This window comes from Bactrocera oleae, chromosome 2, assembly GCF_042242935.1.
Source record: "Bactrocera oleae isolate idBacOlea1 chromosome 2, idBacOlea1, whole genome shotgun sequence".
In the NCBI taxonomy this organism is placed as follows: domain Eukaryota; kingdom Metazoa; phylum Arthropoda; class Insecta; order Diptera; family Tephritidae; genus Bactrocera; species Bactrocera oleae.
Window position 1 is genome coordinate 68678109 of NC_091536.1, and position 16315 is coordinate 68694423.

Below are 16315 nucleotides of genomic sequence, written 5' to 3' on the forward strand. Positions count from 1 at the left end.
TTATTAAACTTATCTCGCTTCAATTTCAAAAAACTCCATACCTAGCTCCACAGCAAAACGTTTTCCGCGCGAGGTCTAAAACACATTAAACGCTTCGCAAACTTATATAAATTGCGCGCTCATTAATGACATAAAATAACATGGAATATTTTTCTTTTAATCCTCACTCTGGCAGCCTTGTCATCACCGCAGTCTCTCCGAACGTGGTCGTGACCGTTATGCTGAAACTGAAGGAGGAACGGCTGGGCTTGAACAGCGGCATACACACATTAATATACGCCATGACCAGCTGCAATGACGTCGTTGCGATTTTTCTCTTTGGCGTCTTTATGAGCGTCATCTTTTCCACGGGTTAGTAAATGGCGGGTATTAATTATGCCGCTTACAAAGTAGTTTGCCCAGTTGCCGAGTGTAAAATTGCCTTTAATATACTCTATTTAATTTTCTATTCATATGTAGATAAATCGTTGATAGAGCAAATACTGCAGGGACCTATCGGCATTGGTATTGGCATTGTATTTGGCTATGTTTATGGATTAATGCTGACCATTTTGCCCTCAACAAAGACGGTAAGTGAGTTTCTGAAACATTTTTAATTTTAAATATTACAATATTAAAATGTACCGTTACGCACTATGGCACTTATATGCGGGCATAAAACTGTTTAATTTTTTCCGCTTAAACATTGGTGAGCAGCGAATTGAGTAACAAAGATTGAGTGCAAAGATTATTTTGAAATATTTTAGCATACTTCTCGGCGCGCCATCGCATGCACTTACAAGCGCACTCACACTTGCAACAAAAGCAGTTTAAAACTAATGCCATTAATTTTACATACACACACACACCCACAAAACACGCACATAGAGATGCACGTATGCATGCATGGCGAGGTCACCGTTGTATCTCGAAACTACTGCGTTTTATCGTTCATAAAGCGCAATGCAAAGGAACTGCCGCTACTGCTGCTGCCGCCATTGTAATCTTCGTCGCCACAATTTCGCTGTAACAAAGTCTGACGTAAGAGCCCAGTTGTAGCAACAGTAACAATGGCGCTGCAGTTACGTTGTTGCCGCACAAACCCCATATCACTACCGAAACGTCACATATCAAGTGCATCACATATCTATTTTCCGGTTTTTACACACACATATACCTACTCACAAATATGCGCATAAATGTGTGCGTTGGTCTGCCAACACATTTGCTGCAAGTTGCACCGTTAATGGCGCACATAATCAAACCTTGCCACGGCACTCGCACTCGAGCAGCGCCATCATCATCACCAGTCTTATTATTTCTTTATGCCTCACAGCGGGGGTTCCGTTTTTACACTCGAGTCGTTTGGCACTAACACCGATTTCGGCAGCACATTTATTGCTGCAGCTGCTGCTACGCCCACAATGCTCTGCTGGTTGGGCTGTCGCAAGTTGGAAGCATGTGTGCGAGTGTATGAGCCTGAGCCTGAGCCAGTACAGGGTCAACTGACTAGCTGAAATCATACGCATTTGGGGTAGTGGTGACGCTTAAGCTGGAACTGATAACATAACCTTTACCTTTTCCAGCAATTGGAATATTTTTGGGTTTATTTCGTATTGACTCAATGCCAGGGCAACCATTGGAAGCAATTAGAAATCGGAAATTTTAAGGTTTGCCGATATACGACTTATTTAGGGAATGGTCGTTACGAGCAATACAAGAATGAATTCTTTTGGAATCTATATGGGTAAAATATTCAATATGAAAACCGTGTGTATCAACTGTAAATATGAGGCATCTCATTTCACAAAATGAAATTCTTTTAAAGCTTGCACCGCTACTAAAGACTATTTCATCCCAACTGGTTAACCAACTCATCTAAATATTGATGTTTTTGTAGCAACGTAAAGTATATCACAAAATTATTTTGGGGAATGCTTTCGAATCTTGTCATTGACGCACAGAAATCCGACCTCCGAATTTTCTCTCTGTGTCCGAAGTGTTTAGGAATGCTCTTTGGATTTCCACTATCACTTGATAATTCGCTTCGAGGACTGAGTTTTAGTTTTCGATATGGAAAGGCCACATGGCCTACATAGTTGGTCTCTCACCCAACTCCAACAGTATAAAAACAACCTCTATGTGTTTTTTATTATGTGTATATGAGGAGTACTGAGATAAAAGTAGTCTCTCAGTCATTCGGAAGTAGTTAAAAATTTGTGGAGCTCCATATTTGTCGAAAGTCTAAAGGATTAAGAGAAAGATTCAGAAAATGAACTTATCAATTCGGCCACCTATTTGTAGTTGACAGTCTATTGCTCAGCCTGAATCATTCCTGGTTCTCACATACTATCCTTGTAAGCCACCCTGTAGGAGAAACATAAAAATCTGCACAACAGCGAAGCTTTCACACAAAACTACAAAGTGCTTCGTCCAAACACGGAAAAAAAGTATCAATCTGTGAAGTTATGAGCATAAATTTTCATACACTAAGAGCATTACATATGCACGCTCGTCAGACACCGCGACAATTGCAGCGCAACGAGAAAGCTTCTTGCTTTTTTTTTTGTGCTTTTACAAGTAAGCTTTTTTCGGCAATTCTTTGTCATACTGCAATAGCGCCAAGTTAGTATGCAGTATTGCCAGTGATTTTTATTATAATGAAAGGTTGTAACTTTAACGTATTCAACGCAGTAATACGTTGTCCTTGCAGCTTCAGGATGTTATAGCATGTGGAAAGCGATCACCGCCTTTTGATATGGACGGCGCTCACTCTTTCTTTGCTTACTCTTTCCACACATTTACAAAGAGAGCGAGTGAAAGCGAGTGGGTCGTTAATAAGAATGTATCCTTACGCAGGCTATAGAAAGGATAATAGGAAATTAAGTAATATGATGAGAAATATAATGCGTCCAAGGACATGCATAATGAGCGTGAATCTTTTTAGGGCAGTGAAATTAAGTTCACTCTCTTCTGTTTGTATATCTGTATGATCCGATATACTGCAGCAGCAATGAAATATACCAGCTTTCATGCCACGCAATGCATGTGGACTCTGAGAGAGACATTTAAAAATGTGAAGCATTAGTCGACGTATACAAATTTATGCATAGGTTTCTGGCTGGCTTTTTTTTCAACGTAATTTTCCTGACTTTTGAGCTTTTGGTTTTTTCGGCTACTTCTTTAAAGCTGCTTATTATACTATTAAAGTGATATATATCCTCGTTATTTATTTATGAGAAAGTTCAGAATTTCAATATAAATTCCCTAATTGAATGTTATTGAAGTACTATAAACTGTTCTCAAACCGATAAATATTTAAGTGTTTATCTAGTCGTCGAAATTAAAAATTAACCACGATTTATCCAAAACTTATTCATTAGTATTCAATAACTAGACCACAATCTAACAAACAAGAAACTATTTCAAAACATCTTTTCAAACAAGCACGAGAAAAACTTGGTGAACATTCACAGCCAGAATATATAAATAAAGTAATAACCTTTTATAGGGCTCTGAAAGCCAAAAGGCCTACAACTGTTTCGCGTAAGGTAAACTATGATATTTCAAATCAGGCATCAATTTGTATATCGATGTGTTTTTAACAGCTTGGCGTTTTGCGATCGCTAAAACCTCACTTTTCGTTGCTTTTTCGTGACATTTAGACCAAAAATATACTTTTTTTCAAAAATCAAAAATTTCTGGTTTTTTTTTAACACACTTCGATACCGATTTTATTTAGTTTTAGTTTTGGGGCCTATTTTTAAAATGTCCACCGTACTACTTTTAGGTTTCGAGTCGTGTTTACCGAATAAGTCGTGTACGCAATGCAATACAAAGTAGTTTATCTGAATAAAATTCACGTGAATGTCTACCACCGCACGTATCGAACGGTCTTTAGCACCAGGCGATTGTGGCGCCACCTAGTAATGTTTTGTTGTACTTGTTTCAATTTGGACCTATAATTTTATTTAAATGCTGGATATATGTATGATAGGTAATTATATACTATATGGTACTTCACTTTCTAGAACTATATGGTAAATGTATGATACAAAATTCACCGTAAGTCTTGATACCAGTTGCAATATATTGTATATAGTTTTTATTGGTAAGAAATTAAAAAAATTATCCCACTTATATTCAAAAAAATGTTTGAACTACGAACTCTTAAATTTACCGTAAAAGTCGTAGTTTTTAGGTATGCTACTCTATACTTTTTTTTGTATGCTTAAATTTAAACTGATACGCTTTTCCTTTTTCCCCATATTTTAGCAATACCTAAACGGATTGCGTTTTGTTTTGACCATCTTGGGCGGCACCATAGCGGTGATGGGCAGTCGAGCCATCGGTTATCCCTCAGCTGGGGCGCTTGGCTGCATGACGATCGCATTTTTTGCGGGCATCGGTTGGAAACGTCAGCAGCGGCAGCTCACGGCGCAGCAACGTCAACGTCAGTTGGAGAATGAAAATGTAAGTTGTTGTTGTTTTATATTTTTTTTTTTCAGCACTACCAACTCTGTTAAGACTCCAACGTGTGGGTTCATTTGCATATGAGCTCATTCGAAGCATAAAGAAAATACAAAAAAAAAAAAATATCACTTCCGTTGGAGGTACAATTGTAGGCATAAGGTCACACAAATCTTTCCATTCAAATTGGCTTTCGGTTAAGCTAAGTGAAATGTTTTTCGGACGAAACACTGATTTCCTTACAAAGTCTCTATTTGTATACTTTTGCTGAGCGCATTCGTATTTAGTGTGTATATGTGGGTGTGTGTATGTGCAGCATGCAACGTGGGCGTCCATTTGGAAACGGTATTTTTTGAAATGACAACTGGCTGTGCTGCAGTTGCAAAAGCTAGTCTTTGGCATTTGACATGTTGGCTTTATGCATATGCGCTCACACACATGCATGTTTGCAAGTTGGTTTGGTAAATTTGCTTTTCCAAGAAGTTAAATATTTTTTGCTCGCTTTTGGTCTGTCAAATGAATTTTTTCCGTATGTCAAAGTGATTTGTCTCTCAGATACACTCGTATTTGGTGCTCGCAAGCATACTTTCAGCTTTGCCGGGTATTGGAAGTGTGCGGATTTTACATTAACCTAGAAATGTAGTTCGCTGGAAAATTGAGTGTGACTAGTGGCTTAGTGTTTTATGTGTTTGAGATTTTTATTTTTTTGAAAATTTTCGATAATAATTTTTTTGAGACTTAAAAGGAAGATAAGTTCCGGTAAATGTGTTGCCATATTAAGAAAAATTGCTTGTGGGTCATTTTAGTGGAGTTCTTCACAATAATTATAACTAAAATTACCTTTTTTGATGTGATATGTATTACACTTAAGGTAGCTGCTCGATTTTTTCTACGAAGATAATAATAAAATAAAATCCAAAAATCTAAAAAAAATTGAAGATATTTGTAGAAGAGTTCGGTGTTTCATAAGCCCTTTATGTATATACCTACGCATCTAAAAAATTTTTAATGAGGATTGCTACAAGTTACCAAATTATTACCCTAAATAAGGTGTATTAAGCTTCCCAAAAACACAAAATTTACTTTTGCATTGAAAAATTTTTAATAATTAATCTATAAAAAAATTTAACGAATAATACAAAGGGGAAATAAAAGCGCATAGGTTATGTTTATATAACATATATTAAAACTTTTAAAAAATCTTGCGCTTTCACATCTCTGTACTTTACGGCCTACTTCATAAGTTCTTTTAATTTTTTGTTGTACTTCATATTAGTTAAAATTCAGTGAAAACAAGTTAGCAAAAAATAAAGTCACCAGCAACAGATATGTTTCCCATACACCCACATATTAAATCAGACACGGCGTATACGCAACATTTGACGTACAGATTTTTTGCAAAAAATTCACATAAAGAAATGTGAAAAAATATACTACACATACACACAGCCAATAATATTGTTTATAAAAACCTGTTATCAAGCAATGAGATATAATCGTGCTGACTGACAGCTCCACGATAAGGCAGCCCTACAACTGCCAGCCATGCAAGACAGTCAACACCTACCATATACACCATCCGCATGTATGTTTGTATATATGTATGTGTCTGTGCCGTTGCATGCTATTACATTTTGTTGATACTTCACAAGGCAATGAAGCTTATGACAGTTGATTTGTTTTCTCATTGCTTTGGCATTTCTCACAACAGCCAAGTACGTACGAGTGCGTCGAAAAAAAAACAGAGTTCAACTGCATTGCTCATACGACCCGGCAGACAGAAGCAGTCAGAGATACGCATAAACAAAAGCTGGCAGTCGTATCCTTACGCTTTGCATACTGAGATTGTAGAAGGTTTTAACATTTTTACTTGGAGCACTCCTTGCTGGGCTGCTGGCACTGTCAAGGCGAAAGAGGTGTTGGAAACACAAAGAAAAAATATATATCAAAAGCAATGTAAATGAAATGATGCTAGTGTGTTGTTTTCATACTCAAGTTGTATGGTTGTTTCTAATTTTTTACTCCGCAGACTTTTAGAGCCTCCAAAGTGGCTGCTCATTGCCAACCATACTCCATATTTGTTTGTCTCAGCACCCGGCTCGGATCACAACTAAACCCACTTGGGTTGGCTGACTGCATTTTTTATTAAACAACTGTTGTTACATTGCATGTGTGTGTTGCTATTATTGTTGTTTCGTTTTTTGTTGTGTCAATGTTGTTGGGTCTTTTAAAGGCCAAGTGTGTGTTTCATGCCATTCATTAGACACTTAACGGAAGTGCAAGTGGCAACCAGGCAAAGTGCCGGTGACACCAACGACGTTGAGACAAATCCAAACACAGTGTGAGCAATACAGCAGGAGGCGGTGTGCGTTGGTGAGAGTCTATCCAAGTACGCTTCTAAATCACCAGTTAGCCAGTTTGTTCGGTTGGCAGTTAGGCAGTGCAGCCTAGAGTGTAGAGTGGTAAACAACGAACGGAAATGGAAACAAACGGAAAATGGTCAACACTTTTAATTGTGAGGAAATGCAAATATTTTGTTTGGTTTTTCGTTTCTGCACTCTAGTTTTGGCTTAGTGACACACTCTCAGCGGAAAAAATTTGATGTTGGCTGTCGATGAAAAACAGCGTACCACAAAAAAGATAGTGAAATAAAAAGCAACAACAACATGTTTTCTATGTCAAAACTGAAAAACGACTAAGCTCTTTAGTTGGACTAAACAACACAAGCGTATCGAATAGCTAATATTAAGTGGTCGATTAACTTTGTTAGCCGCCTTGAAAACTGGCTGCAGTCGTTGAATGAAATTCATTCGTTATAGCAGTGGCAGAGTGCTGCATGCTTGAGTTTTATTTTGTATTTATCAATTTAATGAGTTAAATTCGAATGAGATAGGACTTCTGCCCATCATATTCTTAGCCCTACTACAAAAGTAAAATTATAGTTATTGATTTTTCTAAAGCTTACCTCAAAACAGCCAAAGTACAACAAAAATAGTATATTTAAACTAGTATGTTCTTCACACACAGTTATAATACAAATAGCAATTTCTAAAACTAGCAACGGTTAGGTTATGCATTTTTTCCACCGAATTTAGCAGTACAGATGACGCAATTAGACCTAATTTTATCATATCACATCAAATTTTTAGTATAGTTAATTTACTGGCTTGTTTATAGTTTTCGTACTATTCGTGATATACAATTAAGGCAGGGGACATATATTGTTCATTCAAGGCACGAGAATACACTATTATTGAAAAGCTTTGCGTGTTTTAATAAGCTAGCTCGCATATTGATATAAAGTCAACCTAAAATTCGAAAACCTTTAAATTTGATCCCCTTTTACCATTTCATAGCACAAGGCACACTACTATCAGGAAAAGATAATATGTAATGGTATATCTCAAAGATTTACACATATTTTCAGTAAACTATCAGCTACAAGCACTGTGGTTTTTTGACGTAAGGTACATTGCTCACCTTTGCAATTTTTGTATATAGTTTTATAACGTTTCGTACACTGTAAAAATAAATAAACATATAGAATTTAAAGTTGTGAAAAATAAAAAGAAGGCGTGGCCACTGTTTTTATCTTATTGTGAAGCTTTGTTATGGCAATTTATTGGTCTCCGAAGCAATTGTTTAAATCAGAAGAACATATCGGAATAAAGTTCTTTTATTCTTTGGAATTCATTCAGCATTCCGCTTCGAAATCCACTTTTAGAAAATAACCAAGCTTCTAAAAAATGTTTTGATCAAAGCATAATAAAAATAATAAAAATAAGTACATATGTTTGACATGTTATACTCAGATTACGCTATGAACTTACTTCTGAAAAGTTAACTGCGTAAACATTTAAAATTGTGGAAAATTTCATGTTGCATGATAGAAAAAATCCCATATGAGCATATTTAAAACAAAGTTGATAAACAAAAAAATGCTGATTGGCAGATTAGGAAGAAGTATTATTAATTGAGAGTTGACAAAAAGTGTATAAAAGAACGAAAATTTGTATATTTGCATTAGAACAATCCTGAAAGACCCTCCAGGCTACATTCAAATAAAGTTACAGTCTGTTGCTTGCAAACCCAAGATCTAACATGTTCGCAGACTTTTAAATTTAAAGATGGAGCCAATGTTGTGTTCAAAAGTGAATTTTTTTAGCTAAATTATGCTTGGCATTTTGCTTCCGTCTCAATATCGATTGTCTTGTGAAACCAACTTTTAATTGTAATTAACTTCTAGACGTCAAGTTCTTGTTGTAGCGGCAGAAAATATTCCTCATATAATTTTAAGTTGATTTGACAGTCCTTGACCGCAATATAAATCCATCTCTGTTCCGGTTCCGTCGACCCGACTGTCGTGGAAACGTGGGATATGTATTAGAGAACAAGATTCCATGCGCTGTAGACGAGGTAAGGTCAGGTAATGTTTGTAAAAGTGGTAATAAAATTAGAACAAAGGATTTTTTTTAAATGTAATTTCCTTTTGTTCTGTTCAAATATTAGGTGTTTAAAAATTGTATGCATTTGTCTGCTTCTCATCCCACCCGAATTATGTTCGACAAACAAAATTAAAATTTCAGTAAAATCTAAAATGTTAATGGCGCTTAGAGAGAAATATTTTCATGATATTTTTGTATATTTTTATTGCCTCATAACCACAATTTGAGAACTTTATATACAAAATTAAATAAACTTGTTAATAAGCTGTGCTGAAATTAAAAGTTAGTAGCGTAGTGCATAGTCTACCAAATTATTACTTAGCTTTTCAAAATTATATCATCACCTTCAGCTCTACGCCATAATTACAGCAGTTACTGTCTGACAGCTGTCTGAAGTCACGTTCATTAAAATTCCTTGGACTGTGGTATTAGGACAAACTGTAAATTATGCACACACACACACACATACAAATGTCTGTGCTTATGTAACAACTTAATTCATATAGTTTTTGGTGCGAATTTACAAATCATAAAAGTAAATAATGGAAAACGTAAACTTTTCATTTATTTTACTTATGAATATTTTCGCGATCAATTAACGCTAAATTCACCACACCCACCACTTCAACTAGCAACTTGTTTGCGTATTTTCACAATATATTTTTTCTGTTTTATTGCGACCTTTATTAATTTTCTTTCTTTATTTTTGTGCTTTATTTACTTGTAGGCGACGGTGCCGGCGCGTCTTGACCTATTGTGGAAATTTCTGAAGCCTGTCTCCTTCTCGCTTATCGGCAAAGAAATTAATTTTGCCGTATTGGATGGCCGTGTCGTCGGCTACGGTGCACTGCTGGTGCTGCTCGGAAGTTTGGTAATTAAACTCGACTGTTTTGCAACAACTTTTGCCAGTTTGCAAATTTATTTTGCGGTGCGGTTTATTTGCACTATGCGGTGGCGTCGGTCAAGAGTGTGTTGGTGGTGTGCCGCGCCAACCGATGGCATTGCTGTGCACTTCGCAGTTGTTGTCATATATATATGTTGTTTTTGGTTGACTTTAGCGTGCACTAGCTATTGTTGTTGTGACCACAAGGGTACACACATTAAATTTTTCGACAACGAACAAGCAATTTGATGCGTTTTTCGGCTGCCGAAATTACCGTGTGGCGACTAAACATGGCTCACATACCTTCTTAAAAATAAAAATTCCAATATTTTATCGATTATTTTATTGCAATAAGTTTTTAACCTTTATGCCGTTTAAACTTTGCTCTCTTTCTTATTTCCAGTTCCGTTTGGTCTTCGCCTACCTGTCAACCTATGGCGGCAATTTGACGCGCAAGGAACGCGCCTATATTACAATTTCCGGTTTTCCCAAAGCAACTGTCCAAGTAAGTTTCCGTTTGCAAAGTAGCGGTTTTTTCGGTGTTCCATTTCGACTGTCATCTTTCGAGCCAATTCCCTTGGTTGCGTCATGTTTGCATTACACTCATGGCTACTTAGCACAAGTGAAACGTATGTGTACTTATTTTCGTGTTAGGGTCGTTCTAAATGTGCCGAAATTGAAATTTACGTATTTTTTGATAATATTTTGTTTATATGACATAAAAATATTATTTTATATTTGTTATCAAATTGTTAAAAACATTTGTGTATGCCGGCATATTTTATGAAAAAATAATTAAAAACACTAAAAACACGTTGAGAAATAAGATGGGAAGTCTTTTCGAATAATTTGCGACAAAACTTTAACTGAGAGTGTTACACTCTCCCACAATTGATCTCTTAAGTTCAATACCGCTATTAGCTAAAATATCAAACACGCCCGTAATTCTATGGTTGTGTACATGGACTGGGCTTGGCAACCTTCTTTATTTCGCTCCCACAGCGCAGTACAGTGAGCATTTTTAAATTGAAAATATTTATAAGCAGTCTTCGATTCACCACTTTTCTGTAAAAGCAACAACAAAGTTATCGAGTTGAATTCGTTCAAAAGAGTATGCGGATACCTCGTTAAAATGGTATTATTGCTATCTTTAGTGATACCAAGTTTTGTTTTGTTATAAAATTCAAAGGAAAAAAAAGAGCTCTTTCTATCCGATCATAAGAAAAAAATAGATAATAGTAGTAATTAAGAGCTGATACTTGGAGAGCGTTTCTTAGAGTCGTCTACCAACCAATTTTTCGGACCTACCCTATACACTGAGCGCACACATGTGAAGTTACATATATTTGTATTTTTGGCAAAATATTCCGAATGCTTGTGGCGTTGTTATTTAAACACATGTACCGTTATGTCGCCGGACGTTAACAACATGCTTTGAGACCGCGTCAAACCGCAACGGTGCAGCAAAACATGCCACAATTCGAAGAACAACCGTTCACTCCTCCCCTGCTACCCTGCCAACAACAGCAACTTCGGATGCATTACGACATTAAATATTATCTTGCTGCTATATATTGGTATATGTATGTGTGTGCGAGTGCATGCGAGCAGTTTTTGCGGCTTTTTGTGCTTGTGGCAGATGAATTTAAATGCCACGTTGGGAAAGTTAATTTCTAACACGACCGCATTGACTGGCACCTATGCATACATAACTGTAAATAAATGTATACTCGTATACATATATACTTTTATATATACAGCAACTATATTATATGCATCTCGGCTTTTCTCACCCTCTCTCGCAAACCGGTTGACTATGAATTTGACAATGAGCTCGCTTCTTTCTCATTTAGCCCTTGTTCGTTGTCAGCTGCACCCCTCTTGAACTTTTATTTTTCGATTCGCAATTTCCTTGTTGTATGTTGCATGTTGTAATGTAGCCGTATGCGGCACATATGTTGCATGCTTCTGCGGTCAGCTTATACTTTGTTAGGCTAAATATGCGGTTTGCTGCGATTCACATTTTTCTCGCCCGCTTGGCTTTACTTGGACGCTCCCATTTGCGCTGGCCAGTTGACTAACTTGTTGGCCGGTTTGTTGGCAGCAACAGCGGTAGCAGCTGCTGTGTAGTTTGTTTGTTGTTCGGTAAGTCACGCGGTTGGCCACATTGGTCGGTTTGTTTGCTGCTGGTTGCTGTGTGTACGCGCTGAGAATTACACTAAGAACGTGTGATGCGCTCGAGTGTCAGTGAAGAGTGTTGTTGTTGTTAATAGAAAAAAGAACATTCTTTTGTATTTCATTTATTTCAATTTTATTTCGTTTAATTTCTTTAAATTAATTTAGAGAGTTTTGAGAAAAAAAAACGTTAAATTTACTTTTACTTTTCAACAACAACAACGAAATTATCAAAAGTTCCCGAATTTGAAAAAAAGTTGCACCGTTGTACATTTTATCATTTATTCTTCGTTCCTTACCTCAAACTTTGCCTGTGACATGTTTCGGAAAGAGTTTAATCTCCGAGGATTTTACGAATTTCTATAATGAATTTTTGTGTGTAAGGGTTAAAATCACTCTAATATTCACCCAATAGCCCAACTTAGAGACTAAAACCTAGCAAGTATACTTACGTTCTTAGTTCATCTTATTTCCATTAATTTATTTACTTTGCCTTTTTCTTTTGCTCGTGACCTCTTGTCTTAAGTTTAAAAGACATATCAAAGAAATGGATGCAACATTTTTTTTCTTGGCTCTTTACGGAAGCTGATGGAAAAAATATGCAAATACACACACCTAAACATATAAATATATGTATATAAGTATACATATACAAGTTTATGGAAAAAGTCCTAACAAACAGAACAAATGGGCGCGGAAAAAGAGCGAAATAAAATGTAATGTGCGTTAACAACAAAGAAAAGCATACAAAGTGCAAGTAAAAAGCACGCGGCTTTCCGCTTTTCGTGATTTTTTTCACGAGTTCTCTTTGAAGGTTTGCTGCAGAGACTAAATTCCACCTTTTGAAAATCGTTAATGCGTTTTTAATGAACGCCTATGTATGAAATATAGAAAATAGAACTAGTTTATAAAAAGTCTTCAGTAGTACGGGTGAGGTTTAAAGAAAGAAGAAGGCATAGACTACTCAAATACCATGAGAAGCAAATTCTTTCCTTCAAAGATAGCTTACCTTAAATTTTTATACTAACACTTTTGTTCGTCAAAGATATAGTCTTTCTATAGTTACCTTTTCATAAACCTCGATCTTAGAAGTGTTTAGTCGAAATCGACTGCTTTCAAAGAAGATCCGCAAAGAGCTAAGTAAAAGTTATATCCTTACGTGTTAATTTAAATTTGATTGTTTATGAGTAATACAGATTTGAAGTTTAATTTGTACTAAACCTTTTAAGTTCACAAGAAACTATAATACTATAACAAAATAGTGGCAGATGAAATGTTACAAGCTGGAGGCCAATGGACAGAGCAAGCCTACCCTTTATGGTGGGTAGATAGATTTTTACTTTTCAAATAAGTAGCGCTTAGACTCTGCTTATTATATTTATTCTTCTCTCTCGCTAGAGAAACTTCTCACCATCAGCATTTCTCATCAAAAACCTCTTTTAGAGAGTTCAAGCGTTAAAGCTAAGGTGCTGCATATCCATTTGTACTTTCAGGTAGTAAACCAATAAATTTAATATGGCTGGTACAGCCCACTACAAATAACCAAAAACTTTTTTTTTAGAGCTCAAGCCTTATAAATAATATCTGATGTCCACTTATCCAAAAGTAAACCGAAAAAAACCGTGGACGTGCTCTTATCCTAAACAGCTTCTAAAAACCAATAATGTTGCGCTCTTCGTTTGAATAACTTCTAAATCTATTTGTTAAATACAATATTGAATAATCAGCTTCGTTGATCTGGTAAAATATAGCCGAGTTCTTCCTGCTTCTTCTTATGAATTTCTTTTTATCTAAGCGAGTGTTTTTTTGTTACTCGCTTGCAGGAGAATGGGACTATAATGATGCCAGAATGAATAACTATTTGCGCTCTACCTAGCTAAATAGATTCCAAACTCTGCAGTAAGGCAGTAGTTAGGTCCACAAAAAACCAATATAAAAAAAATTAAAAGCTCTTTAAGTAATGTTTTTCTGAAACCGGTATTACAACCATATTTCTATAACATAGCTTAATAAAATACTATCAGCAGCAGATCGAAGTGAAAGTGGTGTATAGAAGGGTCAAGAGCAAAAAGAAAATAGACATAAAGAGCTTTTTGTAAGCTTACACACGTCATATAGCTAAATTTTTCTCTCCTTCATTACATTCAATGCTCACGTGTGCAAAAACTTGTTCATTTAAACTGGAATTTTAATTAAATTTCCTAGAATTTTCCGTGAAAAATCTCTGATCAGACAACATTGCTTTACTGCCACAAAACTAATTTATATTGGCTACGCACTGATTTAAAGTTGATGATATCGTTTGACTTCATATAACTACTCGCCACCTCCGACACGTCAATGGGTGTGGCCAAGTCTTCCTTCCTTCCTTCCTTTTGTTTGCGTTGTTCCCAACCATGGACCACTTAATTTTGTTTGTTTAATTTAATATATTAAATAATAACAACGCCACTGACAATATGGCATTTTATGAGCGTGTAAATTTCTTTATTCGTCTACGCGTCCAATTTTAACGCTCACTTAGCCGACAGCCGTAGGCAAGCGAAGGCTCGTGTTGACCACGCGAAAAAAGACGGACATTCTGGTAGTTGATTGCATGACGACAATTTGTGTGAGGTGCTGTCATTAAAGTAGCACCATGACCAAATATTGCGAGTAATAACGGTAGATAAAGTTGGAGCCGCAGATAGCGGGAGATGACTTTCAGAATTTTACTTAGTATATATTTCAATTTCAGATTTCGTTTATTTTCATGTTTTAATTTTATTACCATCATAACTTTATCCATCATTTCACTTACACATCTTCACACCGACTCACATACCCACACATACACAAAATTTGTATATTTTTTCTTGGTTAAGCAATAATATTCTTTTGTCAATTTTTTCCTTATATACTCTTCTCTTCATACATCTCGTTTTATGTTTCTTAATTTCCAACACATTTTCACCCTTAGGCTGCGCTGGGCCCGCTCGCCTTGGATATGGCCAGATCATTAAAAACGGTCGATGAACAGAGCCTCGCTTTGGCCAACAATGTGCTTATCATTTCGGTGTTAGCCATCATTTTCACCGCGCCGCTGGGAGCAGTGCTCATGTTGAGATTAGCGCCGCTTTGGTTACAACGCAGCGAAAGCGCTAGTAGCGGCAGTAACAACAACATCGATGGTAATATAAATGAAAATGCGTACAAGAAGAAGCGCCTCAGTGCTGGCAGCAGCCTCGGTGATACGTTGAATTACACGCAGAAAGTCACGCAGAGCCTCAGTGGCGTGTGTGATAAAACCGGGCATAATAGTAGCAATAGCCTCAGCGCCATGGCAGCCGTTGATGAGTCGAGTGCTGTGGGTAAGGAGACGCGCGTGGATGCCACGGATGCCACCTCCGTTGTGCGTACACCGTTGCCGCTGACGAGGGCGGAGACGGAGACGTCAAACCACTTGGTTTGAATCCAATTAACAATGCGGATAACTTGGCCCGGCCAAGCTACGCAACGGTCTACATTTGTGTGTGTATGTGTGTGTTATGTTGACGTTGTGGCCTTATGGCGTTATTTTTAGTGGAGATTTGATGTGCGTTTGTGCGTAGGCGGCATTTAAACACAAAAATATATGCGAAAAAACACTTTGAAAGTGAAAAAACGTTAGCATCTAAGATTGAAATATTCTTTTTGTCGCATATAATCTTTAGTGGTTTAATATTAATACTTAAAGTGACTTAACAATTACTTAATTGTGTAACAAAAGTAAGTGATTTTTTAGATTGGCGTGACTTATGATGTTTTACTTAATTTTAACTTTCGGATTTTTCATACAAATATTCAATGGAAAACTAAAAATTGTAAATAAAGCAAATATTTTTTAAAAACTTATTCAAATAATGTGTTTATGCTAACTGTGGTAAACTGGCAAGTCTTCTCTTAATGTGTAGGAGACTTAGTAAAAATTATTTTATAATTTATTATATACTTTCTTCAATCTTCTAATGAAACAATTTTCATCTGTACATTTAAAAGAATAATAAAAGCTATTGAAACATTCTCTGCCTCTCTTCATAATTTTTCTTTTTGGTGTGTGACTTGACTATACATCTTCCATTTATAGTGTGAAACTTCAGTATTTTCTCAAGTGAAGTATCCTTACCAAAAACCCATATTTACTTGTATATTTCTTTAACCGTTCAGAAAGTAATTATTTAAAGCTCTCGCTTACCTATGAATCGTGAATATAATTATACTTTATTTAAAAACGTAGATGTGACACGTTTCCTACCGAGTGATGTTTTTCTTTTTAGGCTTATGTTAGGTTAAGTTAGGCTACTTCACATGGATTTTATAGGAAACGGTCTTTTAAACATTACAT

The 16315-nt window shown here is 36.2% G+C and overlaps 1 protein-coding gene across 4 annotated transcripts in view; it reads left to right on the plus strand.

Annotated features, from left to right (window-relative positions):
* Nucleotides 1-15834, plus strand: part of Nha2 (Na[+]/H[+] hydrogen antiporter 2) — a 73150-nt gene extending 57316 nt beyond the window's left edge. For all 4 annotated transcript variants that reach the window (XM_070105576.1, XM_070105575.1, XM_014239078.3 and 1 more), the window contains 6 exons: nt 176-351; nt 460-569; nt 4255-4452; nt 9622-9765; nt 10181-10282; nt 14912-15834. In XM_070105576.1, coding sequence (XP_069961677.1) covers nt 176-351; nt 460-569; nt 4255-4452; nt 9622-9765; nt 10181-10282; nt 14912-15403 — 1222 coding nt within the window. In that variant the 3' untranslated portion in view covers nt 15404-15834. The remainder of the gene's footprint in view (nt 1-175; nt 352-459; nt 570-4254; nt 4453-9621; nt 9766-10180; nt 10283-14911) is intronic.
* Nucleotides 15835-16315: the final 481 nt, after the last annotated feature.